Below are 27770 nucleotides of genomic sequence, written 5' to 3'. Positions count from 1 at the left end.
CATACTAGTAAATAACAACAATTCATTAAAACCGGTAATTTTGAGGACAAATCTTATTACAGCTAGTTTCATACACACTCTACAAAAATTGCTAGTTTGAAAAAAAAAATAAATAAAAAAAATTGTAAATGCAATTGTTGCGATTGGCTTGTCGGAACAGTGTGTTGGTAATGATCAGGTCATGTGAAATGCAGGTTCGCAAGAGAAGTAGCCCGTTGCTGTTGCTTTTGTCTAAAAATAGTATACCATTTCTACTAATGGCTCCTTCCCATGTTTGGTATTCATTTCCAACTCTAGCGTTGAAATCGCCCAATAAGAATAGCTTGTCTCCCTTGGGTACTGCATTGTTCATGTCGTTTTACTCCAGGTAGAATTTGTCTTTAACTTCTTCTGGGCTGGTCATTGTAGGGGCATAGGCGCTTATGATTGTAGCGTGCTTGTTCTTCCCTACTGGCAGACGCATTGTTATGAGGCGGTCGTTCAGGCCCTTTTATAGGCTGGTTAGATTGCGTACCAGTTTGGCCTTGATGGCAAATCCAACACCTGCTTTGCATCTCACATTTGCACTACGTCCACTCCAAAAGAAGGTATAGCCACTCCTATCCTCTGTCAGTTGACCTTCTTCAGAGAAGCAATATAACTTATACATCAACCAAAATACATAGCAAGGCATAATTGAAGTTCAAATTGATGAAAATCGAAATACATGTATAAGCATAGAAAATGAAAACGCATATGTTGCATAATGCTATGTTAATATTATATATATAATGTATATGATAATTATGATTATTATTATACCATATGTATAATAGCACTCTTTTCATGTCGGTGCATGTTCAAAAATGCTTTACAGAATTTATTGCAAACAATACAAACAATAACACATTCAACACGAAGGAAGTTGCATTTTCACATTTACAAAGATCATGAATGTGAAAAATATATGAATAAAATGGCAAACATATATACATATTTGAAAATATTTAAGTGACCCTAGATAAAATGCTGTTCTACGCTGTAACATGAAAGAAAAATGTATTAGTCATTGTAAAAAAAAAATGTACAAAGAAGTGGGTTTTAGCAGGCTTTTGAAAGCAGCCAGCACTCTTGAGAGTCAGGGAGTTGAAAAGCTTTGGAGATGTGAATGAAAAATTCTGATTGCCATACATCACGGTTTTAGTCTTTATTATTATAATTATTATATTTTGTCAATGTCTTTTTAAATTGAATAAAGAGGAGCTCAAAATTCAATTTGATATATTTAGCCGTTTAAGGACTGGCTTGTTGAAATGCTTTTATTATACTATTATATTTGTGCAGATGGTCAAATCTGAATTCTGGACAATTACTTCAGCGTCTTTTAAGATTTGTTTGTGTAAATTTAGCAGGCGGAATTGAAAATTGTAGTTTGGAGCAAAATTCTATGGTTGTATCTGTGAATGAAGAAAAAAATGCTGTGTGAATTGATAAAAGACACTACAATATTTCAATTTGAGACAGCTGGTTCGATAGAAGACAACGTTTTAGTAAACCGCTAAGTTCTCTTCATTTAATATGTTAATGAGTCATCAATATTTCGGTTCTTTAAGGCTCAGATTTCCAGATTTGGGCTTAAAATGACCTTTCTGCATATTAAACTGAACTTTGATCTTAAGATGAGTTTTACTTTCTAAACTATTTCTAAACTTCAATATCAAGACAAAAAGTATGGCCTAGCAGAGAAGTTAATAACCAGTTCAGGCCTGTTTTAGTTAAATTGTGTGTGCAATTGAGAAATTTAAATATCTCTGTATATTTTGTATTCTGAAACCTTGCAATTTCTTAATTCTGCATATATATCCGCAGTTTCCGTACCGCATTTCAAAAGGGTAATAGGACTCATTTGTCATATTAATGATAATATGATATTAAGCAGAACTGAAACAGAGGAAGTTATTATCTTTCAAAAATCTATGACAGTTTAGTGGATATTTAAAAAAATCCTACCAATTGAATGGTAACTAGTGAAAAAATAATGAAGTATTTCCTTCCAAGGCAGATTAAATACAAAAATATTGTCATTTTTTAAACACTAATGGCACCTTTTTTTATGAAAAGTTGTATCATTATTTGACTTCTGAGTGCAAATATTTACCTAATTCAGTTATTGAAATGTGATTGAAAATGGCAAATTTGCTGAAAATAATGAATTTCCTTACATTTTTGCCCAATGGAACTCAACTTATTTTTATTTTCCACATATATCTAGATAATAACACTAATTTATTTGATTGAAACTGGATAACGAACTGGCTTTTGAAAAATCAGGAGATTCTTAACTTAAGGCAGAAGTTAAAACTTTTATTCAAAAATTATAATTAAAAGTAAATGTGCAAAATTTCCTGCCTTCTTTCTTATTCTTTGTTTGTCAGATTTTTTTTGATTTTTTTCTTCCGTTCTATCAAAGATTATTTCAAATTCTAACACGATCCGATTCATTTTACAAGTACATCAAGTGGAACATCTTTCAAATATTTAAGGTTACCACAATACTTTATACAAACGCAACGAATTCTTTTCATATAGTTTACGAATAGATCAAAATGACCTTAGAGTAAAGTAAATCTTTATCTTTTCATTGATAATATGTGAAAAGGTTTTCTCTCAATGAACAACAAAGGCTATTAAAAAGGTTAACCATCCTAAAGAGAACAATTATCTAAATGCGATTTGATCAACCTTTAGTAGGGTTTTCAAATTTTAACTACCACATTGTTAAATCAAATACTTTCAAATTTCAAAAACCGTCCAACTTGATCTGAAACTTAATCGTTAAAGATTTCATTCAAACATTTTCCCACCCCAACAAAGCAGTGACATTAACGATCTCTCCTCAGGGCATCTTTCTCTGGTGTTCATTGTGATACATGACTGAAACGTAAAATATTAAAAGAAACACGTTCTCTAAAAAGCTTTGCACTTGATTTGATTACCTGTATGTACGATAAAACTTGTATATTTAAGAGCCCACACATTAGAAACCTGATCAACTGGTCTCATTATGCAGCTACATCCTTGGCTTTTCATCTTCATACAAAAAACTTGTAAAATTATAGACTGGATGTCTAACTTTCATGAATTAGTTACAATAAGTCAGGAAAGTATTTTTACTGTTTTGACAAGTACCAATTATGTTGTTTAGTTTCATAGAATACCACCAGGAAATTTGTTGAACGATCAGTGCGCTATCATTTTGTCCATCTTAAAAACAACTCTGTGTTTACTTGATCCTTTGTTATAAATTTTAAATCCACGGATTATATCAGTGACTGACTATATATGCATAATACTTTGTCCATACTCATGGACTGTAACAAAAACAGCGGAAGAGAAGTTGAAATGAGAGAAATCCGTTCATTTTTGAGATATGGTGTGAGAAACAAAAGATGCTTAAACTTTTCCTTTATATGATCCATTTAAGTTTTTCCTTTGTGTTAAATGAATGAGTTGGGTTTTACGGCGAATCGACACAAAAAGGTCATATATCGCCGAGAAAAAAAGTTAAATGAATTACGTTAATTTTAAAGCATCTATAAAACTATTAAAGTAAAAAGGTATATACATATATAGCGTAAAAAGACAATTGCAAACATAAAAAAGTAAAACATGTAAATAAAAATCAAATAAAGTTCAGATTTTATGATATATGCCTATTTGTTTCAAAAATTGCAAAATTTTGTCGGCAGGAACTTGATCAAACAACTCTTTTAACGATTCTACATTATAGTATGAATTGCGCTGTGGATCGAAGTCAACTTCCTCCCTGCGAACAGATCTATTTCCCTGGTGCCATTCACCTAAAGTAGGTTTAATTTCACGAAGTTTATTGAACGAAGCATTGTTCCATGAAGACTGCCATTTAGTTAAAATATATTTGTTGATATTTGACCTAAAATCAGTATACGGTAATTTCAATTTAGATTGATTTAATGAAAGTGATTTCTTTGCTGCGGTATCAGCATCCTCATTTCCATGAATACCAACATGACTAGGAATCAACAGAATATGATGGCACTTCTTAAAGAATCATGACATTGACTAAGACTATTTTGACTGACCGATGGATTTTCTGTTGATGTGCTGTATTGATTGCTTTAATACAGAAAAGTGACGAGACTCAGAAAAGATGATAAACTATTTCTTCATTATATTCTGAAATAAAAATTAAGACCGGCCCAAATCAATAGCTTTTGCTCTGGCTCTGAAAAATTGTAGCTGTTTTGCCGCAAGCGTAATTTGATTGATGCCCAGATAGCTAACGGCGGCCGGCCCCCGCGCACATCCACTTTGAATCATCTTAGAACCATCTGGATAAATGGGAAAATGATCTATGTAAGTCGATCTGACGATTCATTATATTTGCGACTTGAATCTTCTAGCGGGTTTGGTCGACTTTTTCAAGGCGCGTTTTCATATCAAAAGCTACTGTTGGAGAAAGGAGTCCATCGGTGGTATATCGACTAAGTTTTCTTTGATATCATCACAATTCAAATCAGTTCCTTCATCGAATTGCTGGATGATGCGAATCAAAAGCGTTTATTATGCTTTATGTTTTCTCTGTCATAGAATCCTGGTATTTGGGTTATAAATATGATTATGCCAGCAGCCGATTTATTTGTTAGGCGAGCTACCCTCAGAGACATATTGTAATGACATTTTTCACGTCTCGCTCGTGGTGTTGCACTAAAGGGAGGGGTTCGTTTGCTTCACATACAAGCTGTACAACAGGCCGACTGTTCTAAATGCGCAAGATAAGAGCAATACGAAGACTTGCATTTGAATAGTATCCAGCACTGTAAATACGATTTTATGGTGAACATAAACTAACACAACCGTAAATCTAGCTTGAGATCGCAATAAAGCTTATACAGATCTAAAAACAAAACCTTGCGATCTGACTCCCCAATCAGGATTTGAAATTAACCTTATAGATTCAACGAATTCAAACATGCTTTCAGGTATTGTATGTGTGCGTATATTAAAGAAAGCTGTTTATCAAAAATAAACACCAAGAATTTGATCTTCGTCAACAACGCTGCTATTTTATGTACCAATTATTGCAAAAAGACTCAGGTGTCACAATGTGTCTTCCGCCTAATGACAAAGTGGAACACACTGACGATTTGTGGCAAGGAAATTTAAAAACCAGTGTACAGTCGCCCAAGTTGACTTTGCCTTCAAACACTTGCTGTAATTGGCTGCGTTCAATCGTAGCCTAATTTCTTTGCAACGTAACAGATGCAGAAAGGTCTCTCATCAACATATAATTGAACAGATACATATCCACTGGCATGACAAACATTCACAATATTTATTACTTATGAGTGCTTAAAAAGTGCATGACAGATAAAATAGACCTTGCCTGGAACTTCCCTGTTCTGCTCAAAGAGTCAGAAAGCCGGTTCTAGAACCACCAAGCCTACTTTACAAATTGCGATCTGATAAAAATTGCGATATATAAATGCTGGAGAAGACGACCTTTAAACCTCAATTGTCGTTAAGCATCATCATAATACCATATTTCCATGTAGTTCATAGGCTTTCTACAATCAAGAAAAAGATCAGACACTTCTATGATCTTTTTTAACAAATGTATCACAAATAAAATGTTCACAGCTCGACAGATGATCATGTTGGCTGCGCTGACTGCGGAAAACCGCTTTGAAGTTGTAATTAGGACCCTCTTGCAGATTCAGATACCAAATAGCTAGAAGTCGATCATAAGATTAATAGCGCTTTTTCCTAAAAACTGGTAAGTGCAAGTCGGTATATAATCATACTGGCGGTTAGTAGCTATACTTTCCAGGTTTGAGTTTATTGCGCAATAGCTATAGCTTCTCTCCAGGAATCTGGAAAATGCCAGTTTTCCACGTAAATGTACTTCATAATTCAAGTAGGAGGTCTAATGATATCTTGTAGGGTAAATGTTTCAAGAGGTTGATAATGAATTTGGTCCGGAACCAGCTGCTATGCGTATCGTGACATTTATCTAAGAGTCAGCAATTCTGTGATGTGAAAAAGCGCTTTTTATATCTTCATCATTATTTGAATCACAGAATGTACAGTGTACTTTTTGGTCGGATTTCTATGTTTAGAAACCTTTTATCATAATTGTTTGATGAAGACGATTTTTGAAAAAAGTCTAACCAAGTGTATTGCGCAAATGTTTTTTTTTTCTCTCCTTGCTAGAGCAATCAGACTGGTCTGACTTTGATAAGGATGAGCCCGAAACATTTTGAAGAATGCTTCACTTCTCCCACTCATTTCGAATCATTTATCCCAGACTTTTTAACGATGACTAGAATTAGCTTTGTTTGCATAACGTATGAATGCCTGATTTTTCTTTAGCTTGTTTTATAGTCTGCGCAGCTTGTGACTCTCAGAATCTTAATTGATTGACTAGATGATTTTCTTTCGCTCTAGCAGCCCGGAATATTGAATCTTTTTTTAATGGCCCCGCCTCTATCGTTTTCGCCAAACAGCATAGTCTTACAATCATCATTATACCCAGCACTTTTTTTAAGTTTACCATTCTCTTGAAAAGTTCAGGAAGAGACTTGCTCAGCAATATCGGCACAGAGGACTGCACGCATCAATTAGGATCATAATAATTAGTAAAATTCTCCAAAGTACAAATCATTTTTACATAGCGTTCAAATTGCTTCCAGTCCGCTTATTAAATTGAAATATGAAGGGTGAGTCTGCATGCCAGATTAGAACGTATGAAATAATAAGCCTTCGCCGCGACAATGGTCATAAAATGCAAATCATCCCAGTACTTTCAATCAAACTCAGCAAAGATGTTACGGTTAGACCAAATTGTCAAATCAAGCTGAGGACAAGCGTGGCTTGTTAACCGGTTGCCATGGCGCATGAAGAGAGTTTGGATTTATCATTAAACAAACAAAGGGCCATATTCTTTCTAATAAAATGTTTCATAATTTGCACCTTAGTGTTCCCTGTCAGAACAGCCCAAAATTCATGATGGACCATTAGAAATCCCCATAAGCAAAAATTGGTGATTTGTGGTAAATTGTTTTATAAGATCATCAAGTCTTCAAGATTTAGGTTGAATTATGGGAGGTATGTAAATCGCAATAGATAGTAATATGGTCGATTGCTAATGTTACGTTATTGCAACCTGATTGCAATACTTAGCTATTAGAACAATTTCGTCTGTGAGGACATGACCATTTAATAATAATAGATGTACCACCAGTAGTCTATTAGTGATTAGTATTATGAAGTTATACACTGCAGTAATTTGAAAGCTCATTTGTACGCTTCCTTTAAAAATGTTTCGACTAAGGCACATAGACGTGAAGGATTATATTTTGATAAGAGTTAGGAGAATTTCATTATAATTTGCTTTTATTAGTCCACGGCCAGATTCCACTGCGATAATTGTCACTTTCATTACACAATGGCCAAAAAAATAATAGAAGCGACTGACCGAAATTTAGCAGTATTTAGTGTTGCATTGACTCATGAATATTGGGAACCTTTTTGATTTGTCCCCTCCTTCTGATGCTGAATTAAATACGAGGAGCAGATAAGGCGAGATCGTCATCATCCTACCCCTGTCAACCGGTTTATTCAAATCAAGCAAGCGGACCGGTTCATGGTTTGTATGGAGATACATCCGATCCCTTACCAAACCCATCAGATTCCTCAAGTCATTTTTGTTTGGGTGTTTGACTCCCCCCACGTTTGTTAGTAGTTGATGCTAGCATTTTGCCTTTGATGGCAATGTGAATTTGCGTAGTTTGGAACAGTTGCCTACGATTGGTGGAAGCCTTGTTCGCAGCCTGCATTTTGCAACTGCGGGGTACTGACAGCGTTTTGCTAAGATACTTTAAATGGCTTATTCGTTTGCAGCATTTGGATACGTGGCCACGAGAATCAGTTTAGCGTGAGAACTGCCTCCAATACATGAGTGATTTGTTTGATGTAGATTTGTTATGAAGAATAAGTCGATGCTCGTGGGGAGGCATAAGAATTTGCACGCATTTGCATTTGCTCTTGCTCATGGAAATCCAACACCCTTATGAATTTGCCCATGAGCAGAAACTCTTCTCAATCTCCATGTCTCGCAATCTCGAGACCTAGCTCTAAGGCGGCTCGACGACAATATCACACAACGCATTGGTCCTTGCAGTGTCATGTTCGTGAGAATATTCCATTTTGGCAGCGTTTGAGACAAATGTTGCAGTCAGCTCTACAGGTATTTCGTTGTGACCGCCAAACTTGCACACAATTGATAACACTGAAGAAGAGGGATTGCGTATGTAAGTAGTACCTTTGTACGTAGATAGCCAATGTTTAAAAAGAAGGCGTATGGACGGAATGCCAAAATGTGTAGAATGATAGTGTGGTGTGCGATGCTTTCCCCTAAATTTTATTTTGATGCCCGTACTCGCACGCATGTAGTGGTTGAGCAGTAAGTTCTGTAACAATCTCGCTCTGATACACAGCAAGATCGGCGACACGCAATGGCCCCCCTGAGGAGTTCAAAGTACGTGCTGCGGTATAAATTTGCAGCACGGATGGTAAGAGAAGGATTGATAATGCCAAGTCGATTTAGGTGTGCTGCCCTCTGTCAACTTCAACGAGCAGATCACCAGTACGCAAGTTTCTCTAATGGATTTAGGAAACACAGTATACTTCTATGAGCTTTTCTCATTGCCAACGGTGAGGGCTATTCTTGTCATTGAAATCTTCGGGAATATATTGATAGGCATATGAGTCAGGAATCTTGCGAAAAGCCATATATTGATGTGAGAGGTTGATGAGAATTTCCCTTCCATAGCCCGTATGAATCCGTTTCGCGTATGCGTCGTTTTTTATTTTGATTTTCCATACTGAAATATTAAATTCGTCACTCGCTAGCCCCCACCGCCGACACCGCGGGAGACAGTCCAAACATAGGGAACATGAAAACAGATGCGGAAATATCCAGCTCATACATCGTCTAGAGGATCCTGTAGCTGATATACTCGGCCAGGGTATTCTTACAATCTGTTTATATTCACCATACTGGATGCAGAAATGCAATCACGCGATTAAGGCCGATTGTATACTCTTTTTTTTTTCACCACCCGAATGGCCCCTACGCCACGCCTTCTAGGAAACTAGATTGAAGTACATATGAAACTATATTGTTAAAATACATTTGATTGTGAAGTAATATGATTGTTTATTGAGCATGGAGGCTAAAATGTGGACATAGAGCAGAAGTAAAGAACAGGTTTGATGTACACGACTATTTTGTATCCAAAGATTGTGATTGTATGAAAAATATAAAATTATCACATAAAGATGCAGCTTTGAAATAAGGCACGATAGAAAATGTAAACGTTACAGCGTGGATTTCCTAGCGGGGAAGCTTGGCATGACTAGACCGATTGAATTTGCTAACGGGCCTATACGACCGCCCTGAAAGTCACACCGAATTAGAGCGCCAAAGATGTCGGATTGGCCCCCACCCACATCCCGCCAGGAAGAGATGCGCCACATGCAAACACAGTACGCATCATACGTCCCAGGCGCGAGCATGGGCCACAATCAAATTCCAGGACCCTCCTACTCCGCTCGCCTTACAGGGCAGCCACCCACGGCCAAACTAGGTGAGATCAATTTTCGGGGAGTCGCTATCACCTATGCCCCATGCAAGATTACATGCCAGACCATTTTTCTAAAACCCCCCCGCCGCCGGCCACGAACGGGGCTCCTTCGTTTTTTATATGAAAAGGCCTTTTTATCACTATGGCAAAACAGAGAAAGTATTTAACTATTGTTTACATAAACAGTGATTGTTTTATACTATATAGCATATTTAATAAACTTTTAAATATAGTGTAACTAAATGTTACAGACCAAAAAACGAAAACTCAGAATGTAGTCCCCTAATGTTAATATTTTTTTGTTCAAGCAGTATTGTATTTTTTAACGATTTTAACTTACACTGTCTCATTTTTAAAAAGGTTGCATTTTTTAAAATATGAGACAATCTTTTTTGTTTCTTATTTTGAGATTTTACCACTTCATTTAAAAACTATAGTAATACAAGATTTATAATACAGACACTGAGTGATCACAAGCTCATGTTTTTTATTTTTTTTACAAAATGAACAATTTAATTTTTCAGATAGTTTATGCCAAAAACAGGGGAAATTAAAACATTTCTTTGTATGAAGTACTGCATTAGGTTTTCAAGTAATAACTTTTTTGGGATGTATGTAAAAAGGAAAAAACACAATATAAAAATTTATACTACATAAAAAAATGGTTTTTTTCTGTTTTTGTTTTTTTTTTTTAAATCTTGTTAATTTTCAAAATTTTAATTATTTTTTGTTCCCTTATAAAACTAAAATTTATTATTTAATAAATACATTTGTTTTTAGGGTTTTATATATTAAATTATTTTAAAAGGTAAAAATTTTTTTTGTGAAATATGGCTATTGGATATTTTTAAAGTTATAATTTAAATGAGGTTTTTAAAAAGTTAAAGCAGGGGGAAGCCCTTTAAAGCTTTTTTAAATAGGTTGAAAAAAATATTTCCTTTTAAAATTTAAATCTCTACGAGTAGACCATGCTTCAAAATATAATATTTACAATGACATTTTACAAAAATTCTTTTATGACCTTGACACGCGTACTAAACTATTAACAAAAGCGTAAACATGAAAGGTGATACTATTATTTTCATACCTTTTCCTTCGCTAGGATGAACTGTAGATCAATAAAAGCAACAACGATACACGTAAATTGAAACTGTTTTATGCTTCATTGGTATTTGCAAAGGCTACTGTTTACCTATTTTAAATTGTTAACCTGGTGCGAAAATGATGAGAACTACACGATTTTTTTAAAGTTTTATTTTACAAGTCAAGTTCAGTAAATTACTAAAATCACACAACCACAACAAACGTACATTTTTTTTTGATTTTGCAAATTAAAAAAAAAATAAAATTTTTATCTTTTTTTCGTATTTTTTTTTGAAAGTGTAAAAATTTCTGCATTTTGCGCCCCTCTTGTGTAAGCGGGGATGATTTAATATCTAAAACGGTTCAAGCAGTATTATTTTTTTTAAAAGTTTTTCCCCATGCTTTTCTCCTTTTAAAGTTTTCATTTCCTTTTTTTTTCATTTTTGTGATTTAAAAAAAATTAAATCGTTTCATACTTGGAAAAAAATGGTTTCGTTTAAAATGAAGTGTTAAGTACAGTGGTAATTTATAAATGAAGCCAATTCACAAAAACTGTTTATATGAAAAATTCGAGTTCTTTGAATTTCTTTTCCCTTTTAGGGTAAAAGAATGGAGTATTTGAATATTACTGCCCCCATTTTGGATTTTGTTTCATTTATACGAAAAATTTGCATGCTCCCTCCTTTTAAAACACGTTCTTTGCTACATTTGAATATTTTATATAAGAATGTATCGTCTTTTCTTTTTGGGAATTCGAATCTCTTTTGAAACTTTTTCATTTAAGTTTACTGTCCAATATTTTTAAAAAAAAAAGGGAGTTTTAGTTGCACTTTAAAGGGATGGTTTGTTTTTTTTTAAAAATGTATTGCTTTCTTTGTCTTGGACAAAAAATTTTCCGTTATGCATTTTAACGTGACTTTAAACACTCTCTGTTGAAAAAATTTGGAAAATTCCTCGCATAGAAAAAAATTCCCAGTTTTTAAAACCTTTTAAATATTTTGAATTACGAGGTTTAAAATCTAGCAATTTTTTAGAAAAAAAATAGATCGAAGTTGATAAAATTTTTACAAAAAGATAGATTTTTGCATATATAGGGAAACATTTAAGAATGGCTTTAGATTGAAAAGGTAAAAATTATTCCACCAAAAATATCTATTTCCGCCACCGGGTTCCAAGACGCGTAATTTTCATGAGCTCCCTGACATGATACAATTTTGATAATCAATTTCTTAAATGTGTTAACACCTAATAAATGTTTTTTTGTACAAATGTAAAACCCACTAAAAAAGAGCCGAAAAAAGGTCACGGGGGTTTAAAACTGTTATTGTGGCTAACTTTGCTACCGTGTTTTGGTAGGTCAGATATTATCGTTTCTCATAAGTTAAGGACAATTTAACATAGCCCGAAACAAATAGGTAAAAGTGGGCGCATACTTAAGAAATGGTGTAAAGAAAAATAATAAATACCATTATCGTTAGGTAGAAGAATTTAAGAAAATGGTATTTTAATTATGTAAAAAACATGTTGAAAAGTTAAAAGTGGAAATTAACCACCCCTTTTAACAGTAAAAGTTTTCAACAATCAAATTGGCTAATTGAGATTTCCCTCTTTTTACTAAAATATAAGTGAGGGATTTTTTGTTGAAAAACAAAATGGGAAATTATTTTTCAGATGGTTAAAATGGAGTATTATTTTTTTAAAATAGTGGCAAAATGTGCAATGTGTAAAAAATGTGAAAAAGTGTAGTCCAACTTTGCTGGAAAAATGCAAAAGAAGATAAAACACTGTATCAAGTTATTTAATTGTATTTTTTTTTTATTTTGCATCAATTGTAGAACAATATCTTCATCTTTTAAAACCAGAAACATTTCCCGCCATGTTCATGATTATCATCAACAGCCAGCTATTAACAAATATAAGTCTTCTACTTTATCTTTAATGTAACAGTTCAAATCAATAGCCTCAATCTCACAGTTGTAAATTTTGAATAACCATGAAAAGATTCAGTTCTGCAGTCATCAAACATGAAATTTTCCTATAATGCACCGTCCGGCTTCATTTGAGTTTTATGACTGCTACTAAAAGACACTAATCCTGATTACTCAGGCATTTTTTATGAAAATGGACATTGGATTTTTAAAAACATACTTGGAACTTTGTTTTCCTCCCATGATAAATACTCCTTTATATAAAGTAAGTGTTTTAATAGTACTACTTTTAACCCAAAAAAAATGTCAAAAGAATTAAAATTTTATGTAAAGGGACTCTTTATATAAACAGTTTTTAAAGGTTTTTTAAATTTAGAACAACTACCGCCGTGTTGTAGAGGAATTTCCCTGGACTCCATTCAATCCCCCGTTTAAAAACAGAAGAACTTTTTATATTTTTGATTGTTTTTAAACATTTTTAAAAAAAAACAGCTTTTTTAACGCAAAGTTGTGTTCTTTATTGGTGTTTCTGGTTTCCATTTTTTTAGTCAAATCAACAGGAAAAACGCTCTACTATTTCCCCTTTTTTGTATAAAATTTGCAGATGCCCAAGGTGCTTGTTGGGGAAATTGCGAGACCCGGATTCGAATGTATTCAGTCGTTTACATACAATTTCTCGTTGGAGATTAAAAAAACCAGATGTCCAGTTAATCCATTATGTTGCTGCCCTTTTAAAAATGAGGATATAGTAAAACCTTTTTCCCTTTAAATTTCACAGGGATTTTAAGTTTAAATTTTTAAATTAATGTTTAAATGAGATTTTCCTTTCCCCAGAAAATACAGGTTATTCCGTTTTTCTTGATAGTAAGAAAAAATTTTTTCATCCAGCTGGACAAAAAAAACCCGTTTGACAAAGGACACCAATTTACGTTTTAAAACCGCACTTCTTAAAAAACTCAAGAGTCTTCTGTAAACAGTAGCTGTGCTTTAGCCATGCTTTTAATTTGTTTTGATTAATTTAAAAAATCTGTTTTTAAGTTATATTTACTTCATTTCTTCCCGTCTTTTTAAAAGTAGTCCCTTATTTTTGCGCTTTGTTGATAGTATAATGTCCCCAAATATTCTTACCAGCAATGAATGATTGTTGTTAAAAAATTCTTTTTCCCGCCCGTTGCTCGACTGAGTCCTAAAACTGTCTATCTTAAATTTAAAACGTCTCGTTTTGTAAGACAATGAAGTTTTCTATATATATAGTCTTCTCACGATTTAAATGAAGGCATCTACGTCTGAACTTTAAAATTTTGAATTAATTGCGTTGGTCCGCCATTTTAAGTCCCAAGGTTTAAATAGTTAAAATTTTTGAACCCCTTTCGATCGTTTATAAAGGTTTTGCTTGATAATTGTTTTAAAAGTGAAAAAAAAGATTTAAAGCATATTGATGACTTTTTCCTAAAAGGGTCCACAATGGGTACATTACCGTCTGTTCAAAATGTGTATTCTCCCAAAAAATGTTCTGGTGAAACTGTGAACTGTTTTCAAAAATCAAGATGCAATATTTTAAAGAAAAACAGGTTTTATCCAAAAATTTTATTTTAATGTCAAATTTCACTCCTTAATGTTCCTCTAAATATAGGGAAATCCCCAACCCGGGTTTTCGTAAAAAAACCCCCAGTAAACGTTTTCGTCTTTGGGATATAGTCTTCAAGTTATTGAATTTTTGTTATAAGGAAAGGTTTTTAAAAAAAAAGTGTTTTCTTGCCAGTGTATGTTTTGGCGCCTTCTTGTCTGTTATACATTTGGATAATTTCGTAACATACCCAACATAAATCTATGGCTCTGATAAGTCCACCAATATATGTTTAATACCTCATCATCCAGCACCCAATGCAGCCTGTTCCCTTCTTCTTCATAAAATGAATCAAACATGCTATCAGATGGAACGTAAGGTCTCAAATCCATGTTGACAAACAAGTTAAAACTACCCAAAAACCAGAAAAAAATAATGTTTTCCCAGGTTTTTTTATCATTTTGCACTTGTAAATTGAACAAGCCTCCAAAACCAGCTCCAAAAAAAGCTGGTGACGTGGTGGTGGTTTTTTTCCCCCCTACCACTTTAAGATTTACAGTTAGGTGACCCCCTTTAAATTTCCCCCCATGATCATCAAACCGTCCCTGAAGTAATTTTAAACGCAACGGAAACAAAATTTAAATTTGCCTCTTTGGTATGTAAAATCCAGCCCTGGCAAAGTTTGGGCGGGTAGTAACTGTTTTGGTATGTAGAAAGGGTTTCCCAGCATTTTCATAATATTAAATCCATTTCCTTAGTGTTTAGTGTAGTAAAAATAATCATATTTCAAAATTAACCCCCAGACAATCCTTTAAAAAATGCAAACGAAAAAAAGATACTGCATATCTTTTAGGTTATTTTTAGCCTAATTAGGCATATTTAAAATTTAAATAAAAGAGCGCTAAAATTGTCAGGGTTCCCCTTTTAAAAAAATGGACAAATAAATATCAAAGTTGTTAAATAGATGCTGATAATTTTTAAAAAGACGAAACTTTTTAAAAGTTTGGTTGTGGGTTTAAATATGCCCCCGTTTTCCGCCCTATTGGATTTGGTGGGTTTTGGGGATTTAAAAATTTCAGCGAGTTGATTTTTTTATCTCTTAGCTGTTAGTAATTAAATGGTTCAAGGCTCTTTCATTAAACCGGTTGAGAGTTAGGCCAGAATACCTTTTGAAGGTCAAAACGTTTGCATGACTTGTGTCAGTAACGGATTTGGGGTCATTGGGTTTTGTAGCGGATCACCGGGGGCAGGATACGACAAAAGTGTCTCTCGCAATCAACACTTCTACGATTTTTGTTTATTATTATTACCAGTTTCTGTCAATATTGTGACCCACATCATAGTTAAGACTCTACAACAATAGTTTCCTTCGGGTTTCCCGTAATGATGTTATATGTGCAATAAGAATTTAGTTGCAAGTTATGTTTAAACCTTATAAGTCCTATTTCTGGATGGTATTTACTCATATATTTTCGGAGCATATAGATCCATATAGAGTATTCTATATCGAACTGTATTCTTGTTTTGTTATGTCCTTGCACTTAACATAGAGACACCCCTTCGCTTCTAGAAAAGTTGCGTAAAGCACACTTTATATCTACCAAGTAATAATTGTCTAATATTTCTATTCAAGTTTCTGCTGTAAACCCAAGATGCACTTTACTGTAATGCACCTCACTAAAAAATACTTTGTGGTGTACTCCACTTATTTCCTTCATTTCGTTCGTGAAGGAATTCACCATTGTTTCAAACTTTTCCACATTGATAGTTAAAATTCTGTACTTAGAATAACTTTTTTTCGGGTTAAAGCGTTGCAGGTCACTGAATCAGCTTATGAAGGTTAACAACCTATTGGGTATGGCTTTATAAATATGTTATAGTTAAAGTTAACAGACGGGTTCACATTTAGTTAGTAATATTAGTGCCAAATGCTATGTAAATTGTGATTTATATTGCTCAAAGATTGTTAAATTGCCTGTTTAATATCATTTAATGTTAGTAGTCTAAAAAACAAGGTAATTGTTAGTACATGCAGTATCAATATTTTAATTTCTAGAATAACTACCTCTTTTATGAGACATATTATATATGAAGTATAACAAGTGTTTTGTTTGCAGTGTATTCAATATTTTATTTAATGTTCAGAATAACTACCTCTTTTATACAAAGTACAGCAAGTGCCTTGTTTATAGTCCCAAATGCTATGTGAACTGTGATTTATATAGACTAGCTCCTAGACTATGATATATCTTTTTACAATTTTATGATTGAATGTAGTGAACTGATGAGCCAGTCTATATCCTATGTCCAATATCATGATAATTTCAACATCAGTCCTGTATGAAAATCTCTAAAATTTGGGTGGCTTTTGGGCTCTATGAATTGAATTTATTAAAAAAAGGGGAAAAAAATAGATAATTAGTTATTATCAGTCTAGTGGTAGTCTTTGATTTATATTGCTTAAAGATTGTTTTTATATTGTTCAAAGATTGTTAAATTGTTGTTTAATTTTAAACAGGGTAAATTTTTAGTTACATGCAGTATCATATTTTAATTTCTGGAATAACTACCCCTTTTATGAGACATTTTTTTATATGAAGTATAAAAGTGTTTGTTTGCAGTGTATTCAATATTTTATTTAATGTTCAGAATAACTACCTCTTTTATACAAAGTACAGCAAGTGCCTTGTTTATAGTGCCAAATGCTATGTGAACTGTGATTTATATTGCTTAAAGATTGTTATTTATATTGTTCAAAGATTGTTAAATTGCTTGTTTAATGTTAAAACAGGGTAATTGTTAGTACATGCAGTATCAATATTTTATACAAAGTACAGCAAGTGCCTTGTTTATAGTGCCAAATGCTATGTGAACTGTGATTTATATTGTGAAGATTGTTAATATTTTTCAAAGATTTTTAAATTGTTTTTTAATATCTTTAAAATTTGTTAAAAACACACTGCCTAGACAGTAAACCTTTCTGATAGAAAGGAAAATTGATTTTTTGGTGTCCGGTCGGTTAGATCATCAGACCCGAGGTTTGAATCCTGGTCCAGACACTGGACATTTCTAAGATGCTCTCGAGTGTCTCCCACATAACTAAGACGCCTGTACTGGATCCTCGCAGGGAAGACGGCTTCGCGTGAACTTGACTGTCTATTCGCAAAGAGATAGACAGGCATGTATCTAGAAATGACTTCTCTCTATCTGTTCTGGGGACTTTATCTCACTCTGTCCCTCTGTCAGATCGCTTTGTGTCTGTGCCAGTAGAGCATGAATTTCGCACCATGTGCGGCTGCGTTTGTTTTAGGTAAAGCGCCTTTGAATGTGTTTATCATGAAAAGGGCGTTATATAAATGTAGTATTTAAGAAATAATATATCTCATCGGTGATTTGTCGCTGAATAAATCACTGTTTGGAGTTCAGATGCGAAGGAATTATATCACGAGGGCGCAGCCGAGTGATATAATGCTACGCAGCTGAACGACAAACAGTGATTTATTCAAGAGCAAATCACTAAATGAGATATATTATTTCGATTCTTACACGTTATCATGGACTTTAAAGTAAACCCTTGTCGGCATGCATTAAATATTTGCCCGTTTTCAATCGAGTTCTTTTCCACCGCGCCGCTACGCCGCTTTACGCTTTGACGTAATAGTTGTGACGTCAGAACAGTGAATTGTTGTTTAATAATTCACTGTTTCCAGCCTTCTTTGTTTAATAGGAAAATGAATCGGATCGTGTTAGAATTTATAATAACATCGTTTTCAATCATTTCCTAGATGATTCTTATTTTGTTTAGAAATACCGCATTTATCTCTCATAGTATTGTGTCCACTTATTTTCCAGGGGAATCTTGGTATGTCTATTAATTACCATGCTTTGTCTCTTATATGTGTATATGTATATTTCATATCCTTGTATATTCCTGTTGCATGCCATTCTTAGACAATAAAAAAATGGCATATAGCTCTTAATGAACACCTGATATCCACAGGGCAAAATCAGCATTGTTTGAAATAAAAAAAATGCTGTAAATTTCATGCAAAATGCCAGCGCCATAGACCACTCAGTCACAAAGAGTATGTAAAATACAATGCCGATAAGAAAATATGTCCCGAAAGAAAATCAAACAGAAATCATTTTGGTCAGTCATACCAGTATATTAGCCCAATTTTTTCACGGAAGCTAAAATAAATATCATTAATCCAGCGGAGGTATAATATCAATCGGCGAACTAGTCAATTTAGGTTTTGAGATGTACCCTGAGGTTATATTAAGCGCGCTCCGCCCATTAGCTATATATAGGTTTGCGCATGCGCATATGACCGCCTGTCCACTTTTTCACGGGTCCACTTATTTCGTCCCACACCGGCATCTGTTTCACACGTGCGTTACTCTTAGAGTTATATAGTACCCATGTTATTCAGAATTACCTCAATTATACCATGAAAACACAACGTATCGGATTATTGAATGATATCTTAAAACAAATGTCTTGTTATTTTTCGTTAAGTCTATACAAACATTGGTAAACGATTAAAATCAAGATAAAAAGTATCTTGTTGACTTCGGTTGAATTAAATCCGTTTATTTTCTAACCCGGAAGTTGTTTAATGCACCGTCAACTTGATTTTGAGTGTGACTTAATAAACGATTATCAAATAAAGATGTGTTACTTTATAACATACTCAATTTTGACAGGTATAAAATAAATTGGAACAGTTAGGTCGGTATATCTTAATTTCTCCATGAGAAGTTTGTGCTCCAATATGTGCGTACATGAAGAGATACTTCATTTGTCATCTTTGCAATTTAAATGTAGAATTAACAATAATATCTATTGATTCCATTGCAATAAGGGCGTAACTTACAGTTTCAAAAGTGTTAAAGAAATGTTACTGGTGATTTACTTGTATATTTATTCTTTAGACGTTCCAAGATATTTCAAAACTTGCACTTAATCAGACACTAATAATACTGAAATGGATTGTATACGTGACATTTAATGAAATAGGAATATAATCTTAGTGTAACAATCACTTTTACGCATATGTTCAAGCTGAAGTAGGAAAATAGGACATGACATATCCTTTCATTGGAGGATATTTCTCTACCATGACTGAAACCATTAAAGGTCTTGGAAACCTAAAATGTATGATTTTAACAAAATTGTGCCTTTGTTAGGGATCGGTATTTGAAACAGAAGAAGGGTTTGACCAGGATGAAACAAGCCGTACACTATACAAGACGGACTTTCATTTCTGCTACGGATCTCCGGGAGCAGAGATAGAATATGAATGTGAGAGAACAGAGACAGACGAGTGGCTTTATCTTATCTATGTGTATGGAGTTCCGGAAGTCAGGATAGAACTCGTAGAGAATGGTATTATAGTATTGTTATTATTACCACCTATTAGACAGCTATGATATTTCCATTTTAGTACCTTACAAATATTGCATTTTAGTAACATCTCTTTAAAGAGGGAGAGCAATTAAATACCATTACTATAATAAAATGTGAGGTGGGTTGACATTCGATTAAGTTCCAAATATACACATGTTTCATGTTAGACACGTATTTTGTGGGTGTACATACATGGGCAAATAAACGTTTTACTCTGTTCTCGTTGCAGATGAGGTTGATATGGAAGAGATAACTCTCTGTTCTATAACAAAAGAGCAGACTAACACGGACAAGATAATTGCAAATACAGCTGTTTGCAGAATCAGGTTGAATAAATTCACATTCATTTAAACGTAAACTATGCACAAATGTATGCATTATTTACAGCTTTTCTATGTATAATACTTAATATCCTGTTTGCATGCATTTCTTTTTATCTTGGGTCCGTTTCTAGAGGCCCACTTAGGACAAAGTTAGATCTTTTTTAGCAGATTCATCTTTCCTATTCGGCTATTTTTAGAATCTGAGCTAAACAAAAATAAGATAGGATAGTCCTAAATTGAATAAATGACACCTTGTTAAAAGGATACGAGTTATATACTATAATATATATATATTTTAAAACGTCATACATAGGAGAGAACTTAGTATGAAACTTATTAACTTTTTATGAAATGCCCCTGCATATTAAAGTATTTGAACGATGTTTTTGTAGTAAAATGAGTACAGAAAACATAAGCTTGCTATTTCCGATGCTTATATGTTCTTATGAATTGTAGTTTTTGCAGAGACAAAACTACTTCTGGCTGTAGCAAACATAAACAGTGATTTTATCGTTTGTTTTGGTCAAGCAACTAAAAACTCATTCATTTATTGAAATATATTAAAACTTTATTGCTTCTTATTGTTTAATGTCGTTTTTGAACGGGATTGAAAATGAACACTACAGAAGTTTTTTTCAGTGAACCCGTCGTTAACGGAGAGGTTTACCGTTGTCGATGGAATATGAAACTTGAAAATGAAGTTATAGCCGGAAAATCACCCACGTACGGTTACATGTGTTTAAGACTCGTGTCTAAGAAGAAAAATAAAGGTAACGACGTCATTTGTAAAAGAAACAATATAATTTCAATGTTTGATAAATGAACGATCAAACAGAGTCGGACGGAATTCATTCAGACTGACGTAAGTCAATATCACAATTTTTACGCAGACACAAATGGTATGCCCCAAAAAGAGTAAAGAAGAACTTAGTTCAGACCAAAGTGTTCCGGTCAAAAATGGCTCAGATTAATTTAACAATAAAACTATGTAGAACAAAATCGATTAACTTGGAACGGCGGTTATCCTTGTACCATAGTTGGGCTCAGTTTTGTTATATGTTCTGTTTCTTTGGAATCATGGAGCACTTTAATTATTACTTTAGAAGAATTCTGCTGACGCCGATGCTAAGGGGGCTTGATAAGGTGGTATTCATTTCATTAACCTCTTAACCTCTCATGTACAGACTCAGTCATACCAAGTCTGGTATTATGTAGCTTTCATGAATTTTGTATTTCCAAAAGATCTGTTCACGATTTTTATTTAGACAAAAAGCTATTTCTTACCAAAGATATTTTAATCCTAGCACTTGATAGTATGTTTGTCTTCAGGCAAAATAAAAGAGGATATAATCTGGGAAAGGAAGAGCGCTGTGCAAGAGTATCCGTTCAGTTCTGTGATTGCTTTTTGTTTGAACATTCGTGACAAGCTGTTTTCACACAATCTATCAGTAAACTCTGTTGGCAACACGACGAAAGATCATCTCAAAGATAAAGTTAAACCTAATTCTCTGTATGTTGTGATTGAATTCAGCAGCGGTAAAATAGAAGTAACTCATGGAACGGATCTTAGTATAGCTCAAGGTAGAATTTATTTTTATAAATATGAAAATATAATACAGCTGGTGACATGGATGGGATCCAAATTTATGTATAGTAAATACACCTAATGGTTTCAAGAAATGATACAAATGAAGTTATATTCTTAGTAAACACATTTGATTTTCAAAGCGCACCCACACTATGGTTAACAGTGTTTAAGTGTTGTGACTAACATAGTCATTGTATATGATTGAATATTGATATATTACTATTTCCTCTCATTTTTCAGAACTAGGAAGTACTGTGGTTCTATCCGGCTATGAGTGTGATGATGAGGATGGTGGAAATAGTAGCATACTGATGGAAATAAGTGCAAAAACCAAATTCAAACCTGGTCGTATACAATTTGGGAATAGACCAGCCAGCTTTGTTTTAGAATTTAATGAACGATTGACAGACACGGGTAAATGTAATACATTCAATTTTGATGGACTTTGTATATATGCATTCTTGCATATCAGAAGTCATCTTGGTTTCCTTTTTGAATAACTAGGCATATGTCGCCAATACCATTAGTTTGAATTAGCATTTATTTAAGTTTAGGGTTTCAGCCACCCAGTGGCGTTTCATGGCAAATATTTTCGCGAAACAATCAAAATCGTTCGGAAAACGCACTACCGCGTCCCTTTCATAATCAACGCCGAATTACAGAGAATATTTTTATTTCTTGACGTTTATTTTAATATAACCCATTTTAGAAGTCAATCTTTGACTGAAGTAAATCTGCATCATCTTTAATTCTTTTAGCAAGTATACTATTATAAGTTGCTTGAATTTTCAGTTTGACGGGCAAAATATATGAGAGCATTGATTGACTGAAACCACTCTTGGTGGTAATAACAAGTGCGCATGCGCACCAAATAAACGATAGAAATAAATCGAAGATTTGTCATGGGGCTATGATGAAACTCTAATGGCAGAAGAAGAAATCAAAACTTTGTTTCTGACATGCTATAATTCTCCGAAACTATGAAAGGAAGTAGCAGATTGATTTTATTGAGTCCTTTGAAATGTACAACGTCCCTCACGCCATCTAACACCAGCCTAAGCGGAATCTAGAAACATAGATTGAACTGTATGATCCAAAATACCAAAAAATATATCATCACTGTGTCGAAGTACGGCAACCACACGGCACTTGAAGACTAATGTTGTATTTAATAACATCGTTTTTCTTTTAAGAGTCTTAAGACACACAGCAGCGATATTCGATAAATATACAGTTGTTTAAATTGTTTAAGACCATAACATATTACATGTTGTAATAAACAATATTGACATCGTATATATAATTACAACTGGAATTGGCTGAAATATACACTTGCTCAAACGTTTTAAAAATAAACAATCATGTCAAAGGTAAAACAGTAACATTGCGTAGATAGTTAGGTTGACAGAAACAAAACAATCAAAGAAGAATGAAATATTCAGTTGATGCATTTTTTTTTGTCACGACTTGAAAACGTGTTCTGTATAAACGCCAATTAGTCCAAAAGTTACACTAAGTCTTTTAAAAGAAGTCTAGCGTCATCTATCAAACGTTTCTATGAAATTTTGAGTACACCCTTTTCTATATCATTTCAAGAATAATTTATATCGTTCAACTTTCCATGTCTTACATCTAGATTTGAGGCGTATACAAGATGATTTGGGTTGTTCAGTCAAAGGAATACAAGAAACCAATACTGTTCAAGTACTTTTCAATGAAACTGACAAATTAGACGAAGAAAACATAAGCTTTGACATAACTTTGCATTTCTCGAGGGGAAAATTTGTGGAGGAGCTATTGAAAGTACAAAAATGGACAAAGACATTCCTGGTTGTTGGTTGATAACATTTGAAAGCAAGGAAAGTAAGTTTAGAATTACCTAATATTAGTTACTTGCAGGAAGATGTATTACACTTCAAAGTAAAGAATACAGAGACAAAATGTGTTTGTATCATTGTTTTGCATTGCGATTAATGATAGTGGTGTATAAACTAAATTTCAACATACGACCGGCTAGTGTAAAGCTCTCTGCATTTTGTCTTGATGCACTTTCCTTTATTTCTCTTTTCATAGCTATCAAATTGGTCCAGTGTTTTCTGCAAATAAATTTCAAATATCACAATTTTATTTCAAGTTGCTAGGAAAATCGGGATAATGAAGAAATACGGCGTCACAATAGGAGAAGAACGAGTTAATGCACGTGTTTTCCCTGTCTACGAAGGATTTGGACTGACAGTTAATGGTGGAAATAAGCCTGTATATGACAAATCTCCCTTTGTAGTTGAAGTGAACAAAAACAAACTGCGGTACGAGAACGATTTTAAAATATCGTATCGTCTTACATGGTGATGGTCTGTTTTTTCTCCTTTTAAATTCGTAGTTTATTTTTCTTGACATGAATAGTTATCAACAATTAATTACGCACACATTTTTTTAAACAGGGAGACAAAGTATTGTTAGTCTATTTGTCTTTGTTGGGTTTAACCAACGCACCGACACAATTACAGGTCGTACTGCGACTTGTCAGTGTTCAAGGTCGAGGAAGACCACAGGTGCCCCTCGGTGCATTATTTCATCACAAGCGGGCACCAAGGTAGAACCATCAACCCTCCGTTAGTCAGCTGGATGACTTTTCTGATATGAAGAAATTCAACGCCCCGAATTACGTATAAACAGACTTTTCTAAATTTTTAGACACAGTACTTAAAACCTGGTTTATAGCCTACCTCAGGATTGCTGTTTTACTTCTATAAATGTTTAATCCTAGCTATTTTCACGTCATCAAGTAAACAATTGTCTGAGAATGCCATATTTACAATAGAAGTAATTGGCACATTTAGAAAAACTGCAGCTTCTTTCTGAAATATCTAAACCACTACTCTGCTGAATTTGAATTCCTATTCTTTTTTTGTATACAAAAAAACAAAAACAACCCAACTCTGACACAGATGCTACAGTGGTCAAGAATTCAAAGTTCTTGATTGCAATAAGGGGCATCCCGACATATACCTATCTCATGTTTACTCAAATGAATTCTTTTTGACTGCTCTCAGTTGCACCCATAACTAAAAATATAAAAAGGTATTTTAAGTTTAACGACGACTTCTCTTCTTCACTTGATAAATGCTTTCTTAACTTGATCTCAGGATTATTGTATTAATATTAAAAGTTTGATCACATGTTTTCACTGGAGTCCTTTTAGAGGTCACCAGGCTAGGAACAGAAACTAATTAAACGATTTCTTCTCCTTAGTCGCTTGATGGCGCTACACGCTTTTTGATGGCGGCTTTATCTTTTTATTAATCTTTCTGGAATGTGTTATATTGGCTTCTGTACTAGGTTTATTCAAACAAGAGAAAAGGAAAAGAAATCATTCATCTCTGTCATAAATAAAACAATAAACTAGATGTGGTATGGGCATCATCTGTTAGAGACAAAGAATACGATGAATTTGAAGATGAATTTGAAAAAGAAGAAGGATTGGATGAAACTTTCGATGAGCCGAACTCCATCATGTTCAAATGCCAACTACCCGAATCGGAATGGAAAAGGTTAGCTCTTTGGAAAGACATAACAAAGAAGGTGGTATTGAACTACTTTAATAAGTCAATACAACAGATTGATTTCGATGTAGAAGACGATACTGTTGAAAATGTTCTTGGTAAAATAAACAGACCACAAGAGACGAACGAGTTCGAATTTGAAGGAAATAACACTATTCGGATCTGACAACCAGATGCTGAATTATGTCGCTGATAAAGCTGGTCGAAAGAGCGCGATCCCAGAAAGTGTAACAGAAACGGTAAAAGTTACAGTGGAAAATTATATAGCATTAGACGCAGAAGGAATACTCAACAAATTAAAAAATGAGAGTCCTTATACATCTTTTAAAGTGAACAGAGAGGCGGAAACGGTTACCTTCAAGTGCCCTAGTGATGAAGTCCATGAGGCTAATTGCAGAATTTTAAACCTTGCCATTGATACAACTACAGTCTTATTGCATATAAAGGATGAAGAAGCCCAGTTCATGCGAAAAGGGGGCGATAGATTGATAAAGGAATAGCTCCATAAAAAACGGATGAATAGCAATTTTACTTTATCTGAAAAGGACAATATTGACAGTGCTATAATTTATACTGGTAATGGAATAGATGAGGAAAAAGGAAATGCTAGGAGTTATAGAAAATACTATAAGAATATGTTTAGTAACTGTCGACAAGGAAGCTTCTGATTATTCTAAATCATCTGAATGGAAAAGTAAAAAGCAAGAGATCACAAAAAGGGCTAAGGGACCTTTGATCATTTTAGATCCAAGTAATAAACCGACTATCACAATAATTGGGACAGTAGAAACTAGTAAATATGCGAAACTAGTAGTAGAAAATTCATTGAAACGTCATAAATGTGGAACAGTTACTCTCCGTGTGCCAATACAAACTGCCGAGTACTTAGATGAATTCAAGAGCGAAGAATATCATGACAAACTCGAATGTGTAAAAGATAGTAATAGTTGCCTAACTGGTGAACTGTCCGTTCATGACTCCGCTAATGACATCAGTCGTTTGAAAGAGGCTGTTCAGAGAGAAAATAGGTCTACACTGGTTTTTACATGAAGAAGTGTTGGATAGCCAGTGTTATCCAAGAGCTTGTAGACTTGAAAACACTTTCACGCAATGAAAGGTTTCTGTTGCAACTAGATATAGGACACAGTCTTGCTGCACAAGGAATCACGGTAGTTGCTGTCTTATCCAAGTCTTGAACAATTTTTCAAGTAAGTCAAGGCGATATCACGTTTGAGACAACAGAAGCCGTTATTCACAGCACAAATGGAGACAAGACAGCATTTGAGCGGGGGCTAGGAAAATGTTTAAATGATATAGGTAAACACAAATTTTGTTCAAATAGAAGTGAATATAGCTCGACATATGAAATATCTCATGTATACACAGGTGTTGTCACTAAAAGCGTTTTACCTGTTGTCATGCTCTTTAAAACATTCTTTTTTAAGGTGGCGATACTATTAAAGATGAATTTGAAGGAAAGATTTTCAGTGGATTTAAAACTAGAGACGTAATTTTGACAGGGTCAGGAAGTCTGCGTTGTCTTAAAATTGTGCATGCCTTTCCCCCAAAGCGAAGTAATAATTCAAATTTGGATGATACAGAGATGAAGACTTTAGTAAGGAAAATATTACAAGTATATTATGGTCCCTGTTAATTATCATTATTGACCTCTTCCCTATCTGGTTTCTTCTTGGATGAAAATCTCATCTTGGACATTAAAAATCTGGTATCAATTTCATAATTATAATTTGATTTGTTATTGCCATTTCAGTTCCCTAGGGATCACGAAGTCGAATTTATTTTATTCCATGATTAAGTTCGCCTTAACCTGACGCTGTTATTGATTTGCCAGATCATATTATTATAGTTTTGTTCAAACATTATATGCTTAGAAGGGCGTGCCATGTAAATAAAAATCATATTTGCTAGGTCAAATTGATCTTAATTAAGTCATAATTGCTTTGTTTACAGCACTAACTAAAAATGATAGAACAATCAAGAAGCATGAAAGGTCGTTTAAGCATTTGCACATCATTAAAGTATGTAACGAAGTATTTGTAAAGATGGGCAAATATTGAGAGCCGTTTACATACGTATTCAATAAGATCTATTAAAAGATCCATTGGAGGCATTGATCGCATCCAAGCAGAAAAATATTAGGGATAATGAAATACGCAATAGCTCTCATGCCCCCTTGCATCGGCTTAATAAAGCTGAATTCTAGTTTGGACTCCATTTCAAAGAAAAATGTTACATACATTTTAAAAGAATATCTTCCGTTCAATATTGTTTTTGCAAAGTATTAATACTGAAGCGCTGAACTAGTGTGTTTTTAGGTTTGTGTTAAATTTGTATTACATCCTCAGTATTAATTGATTTAAATATTTACATGAAATTTCTAGTAAGGTAGTATTTACTTTTGGTAACGAATATTACCTCCTACAATAAATAAATAGCCGTGTAAAATGTCAAATTGCATATTGTTCTTTGTGTCATAAAATGAACTCTGTTTTTCTGTAGATATGCCAAGACCAAGCAATGACATCAATAGCTCTGCCGGCCATTGGTTGTGGTGCTGGAAGATGTCCTATAGAAAAGACTACGCTACACATGGTAGAAGCTGTGACGGAATTTGTTGAAAAT

At 33.8% G+C, this 27770-nt stretch overlaps 1 protein-coding gene across 1 annotated transcript; it reads left to right on the top strand.

Annotated features, from left to right (window-relative positions):
- The first annotated feature begins 527 nt into the window (after positions 1–527).
- Positions 528–27770, top strand: LOC123537595 (uncharacterized). The gene is made up of 11 exons (XM_053527778.1): positions 528–587; positions 19434–19632; positions 19883–19979; positions 20616–20746; positions 21306–21557; positions 21805–21978; positions 23201–23427; positions 23699–23870; positions 24072–26444; positions 26573–26760; positions 27648–27770. Exons 1-7 carry the CDS (start codon positions 528–530, stop codon positions 23404–23406), a joined length of 1119 nt encoding a protein of 372 aa, XP_053383753.1. The 3' UTR covers positions 23407–23427; positions 23699–23870; positions 24072–26444; positions 26573–26760; positions 27648–27770.

This window comes from Mercenaria mercenaria, chromosome 17 (genome assembly GCF_021730395.1).
Source record: "Mercenaria mercenaria strain notata chromosome 17, MADL_Memer_1, whole genome shotgun sequence".
In the NCBI taxonomy this organism is placed as follows: domain Eukaryota; kingdom Metazoa; phylum Mollusca; class Bivalvia; order Venerida; family Veneridae; genus Mercenaria; species Mercenaria mercenaria.
The sequence above is the reverse complement of the archived record's forward strand: the minus strand, read 5'-3'. Positions and strand labels throughout refer to the sequence as shown.

What these genes read in the sequence shown, in the direction of transcription:
- LOC123537595 (XM_053527778.1), top strand. Translation starts at nt 528, where the DNA reads ATGGCAAATCCAACACCTGCTTTGCATCTCACATTTGCACTACGTCCA. An exon ending in GGATCTTAGTATAGCTCAAG is followed by an intron (nt 21,558 to 21,804) that starts GTAGAATTTATT and finishes CTCATTTTTCAG; the next exon opens with AACTAGGAAGTACTGTGGTT. An exon ending in TGAACGATTGACAGACACGG is followed by an intron (nt 21,979 to 23,200) that starts GTAAATGTAATA and finishes TCTTACATCTAG; the next exon opens with ATTTGAGGCGTATACAAGAT.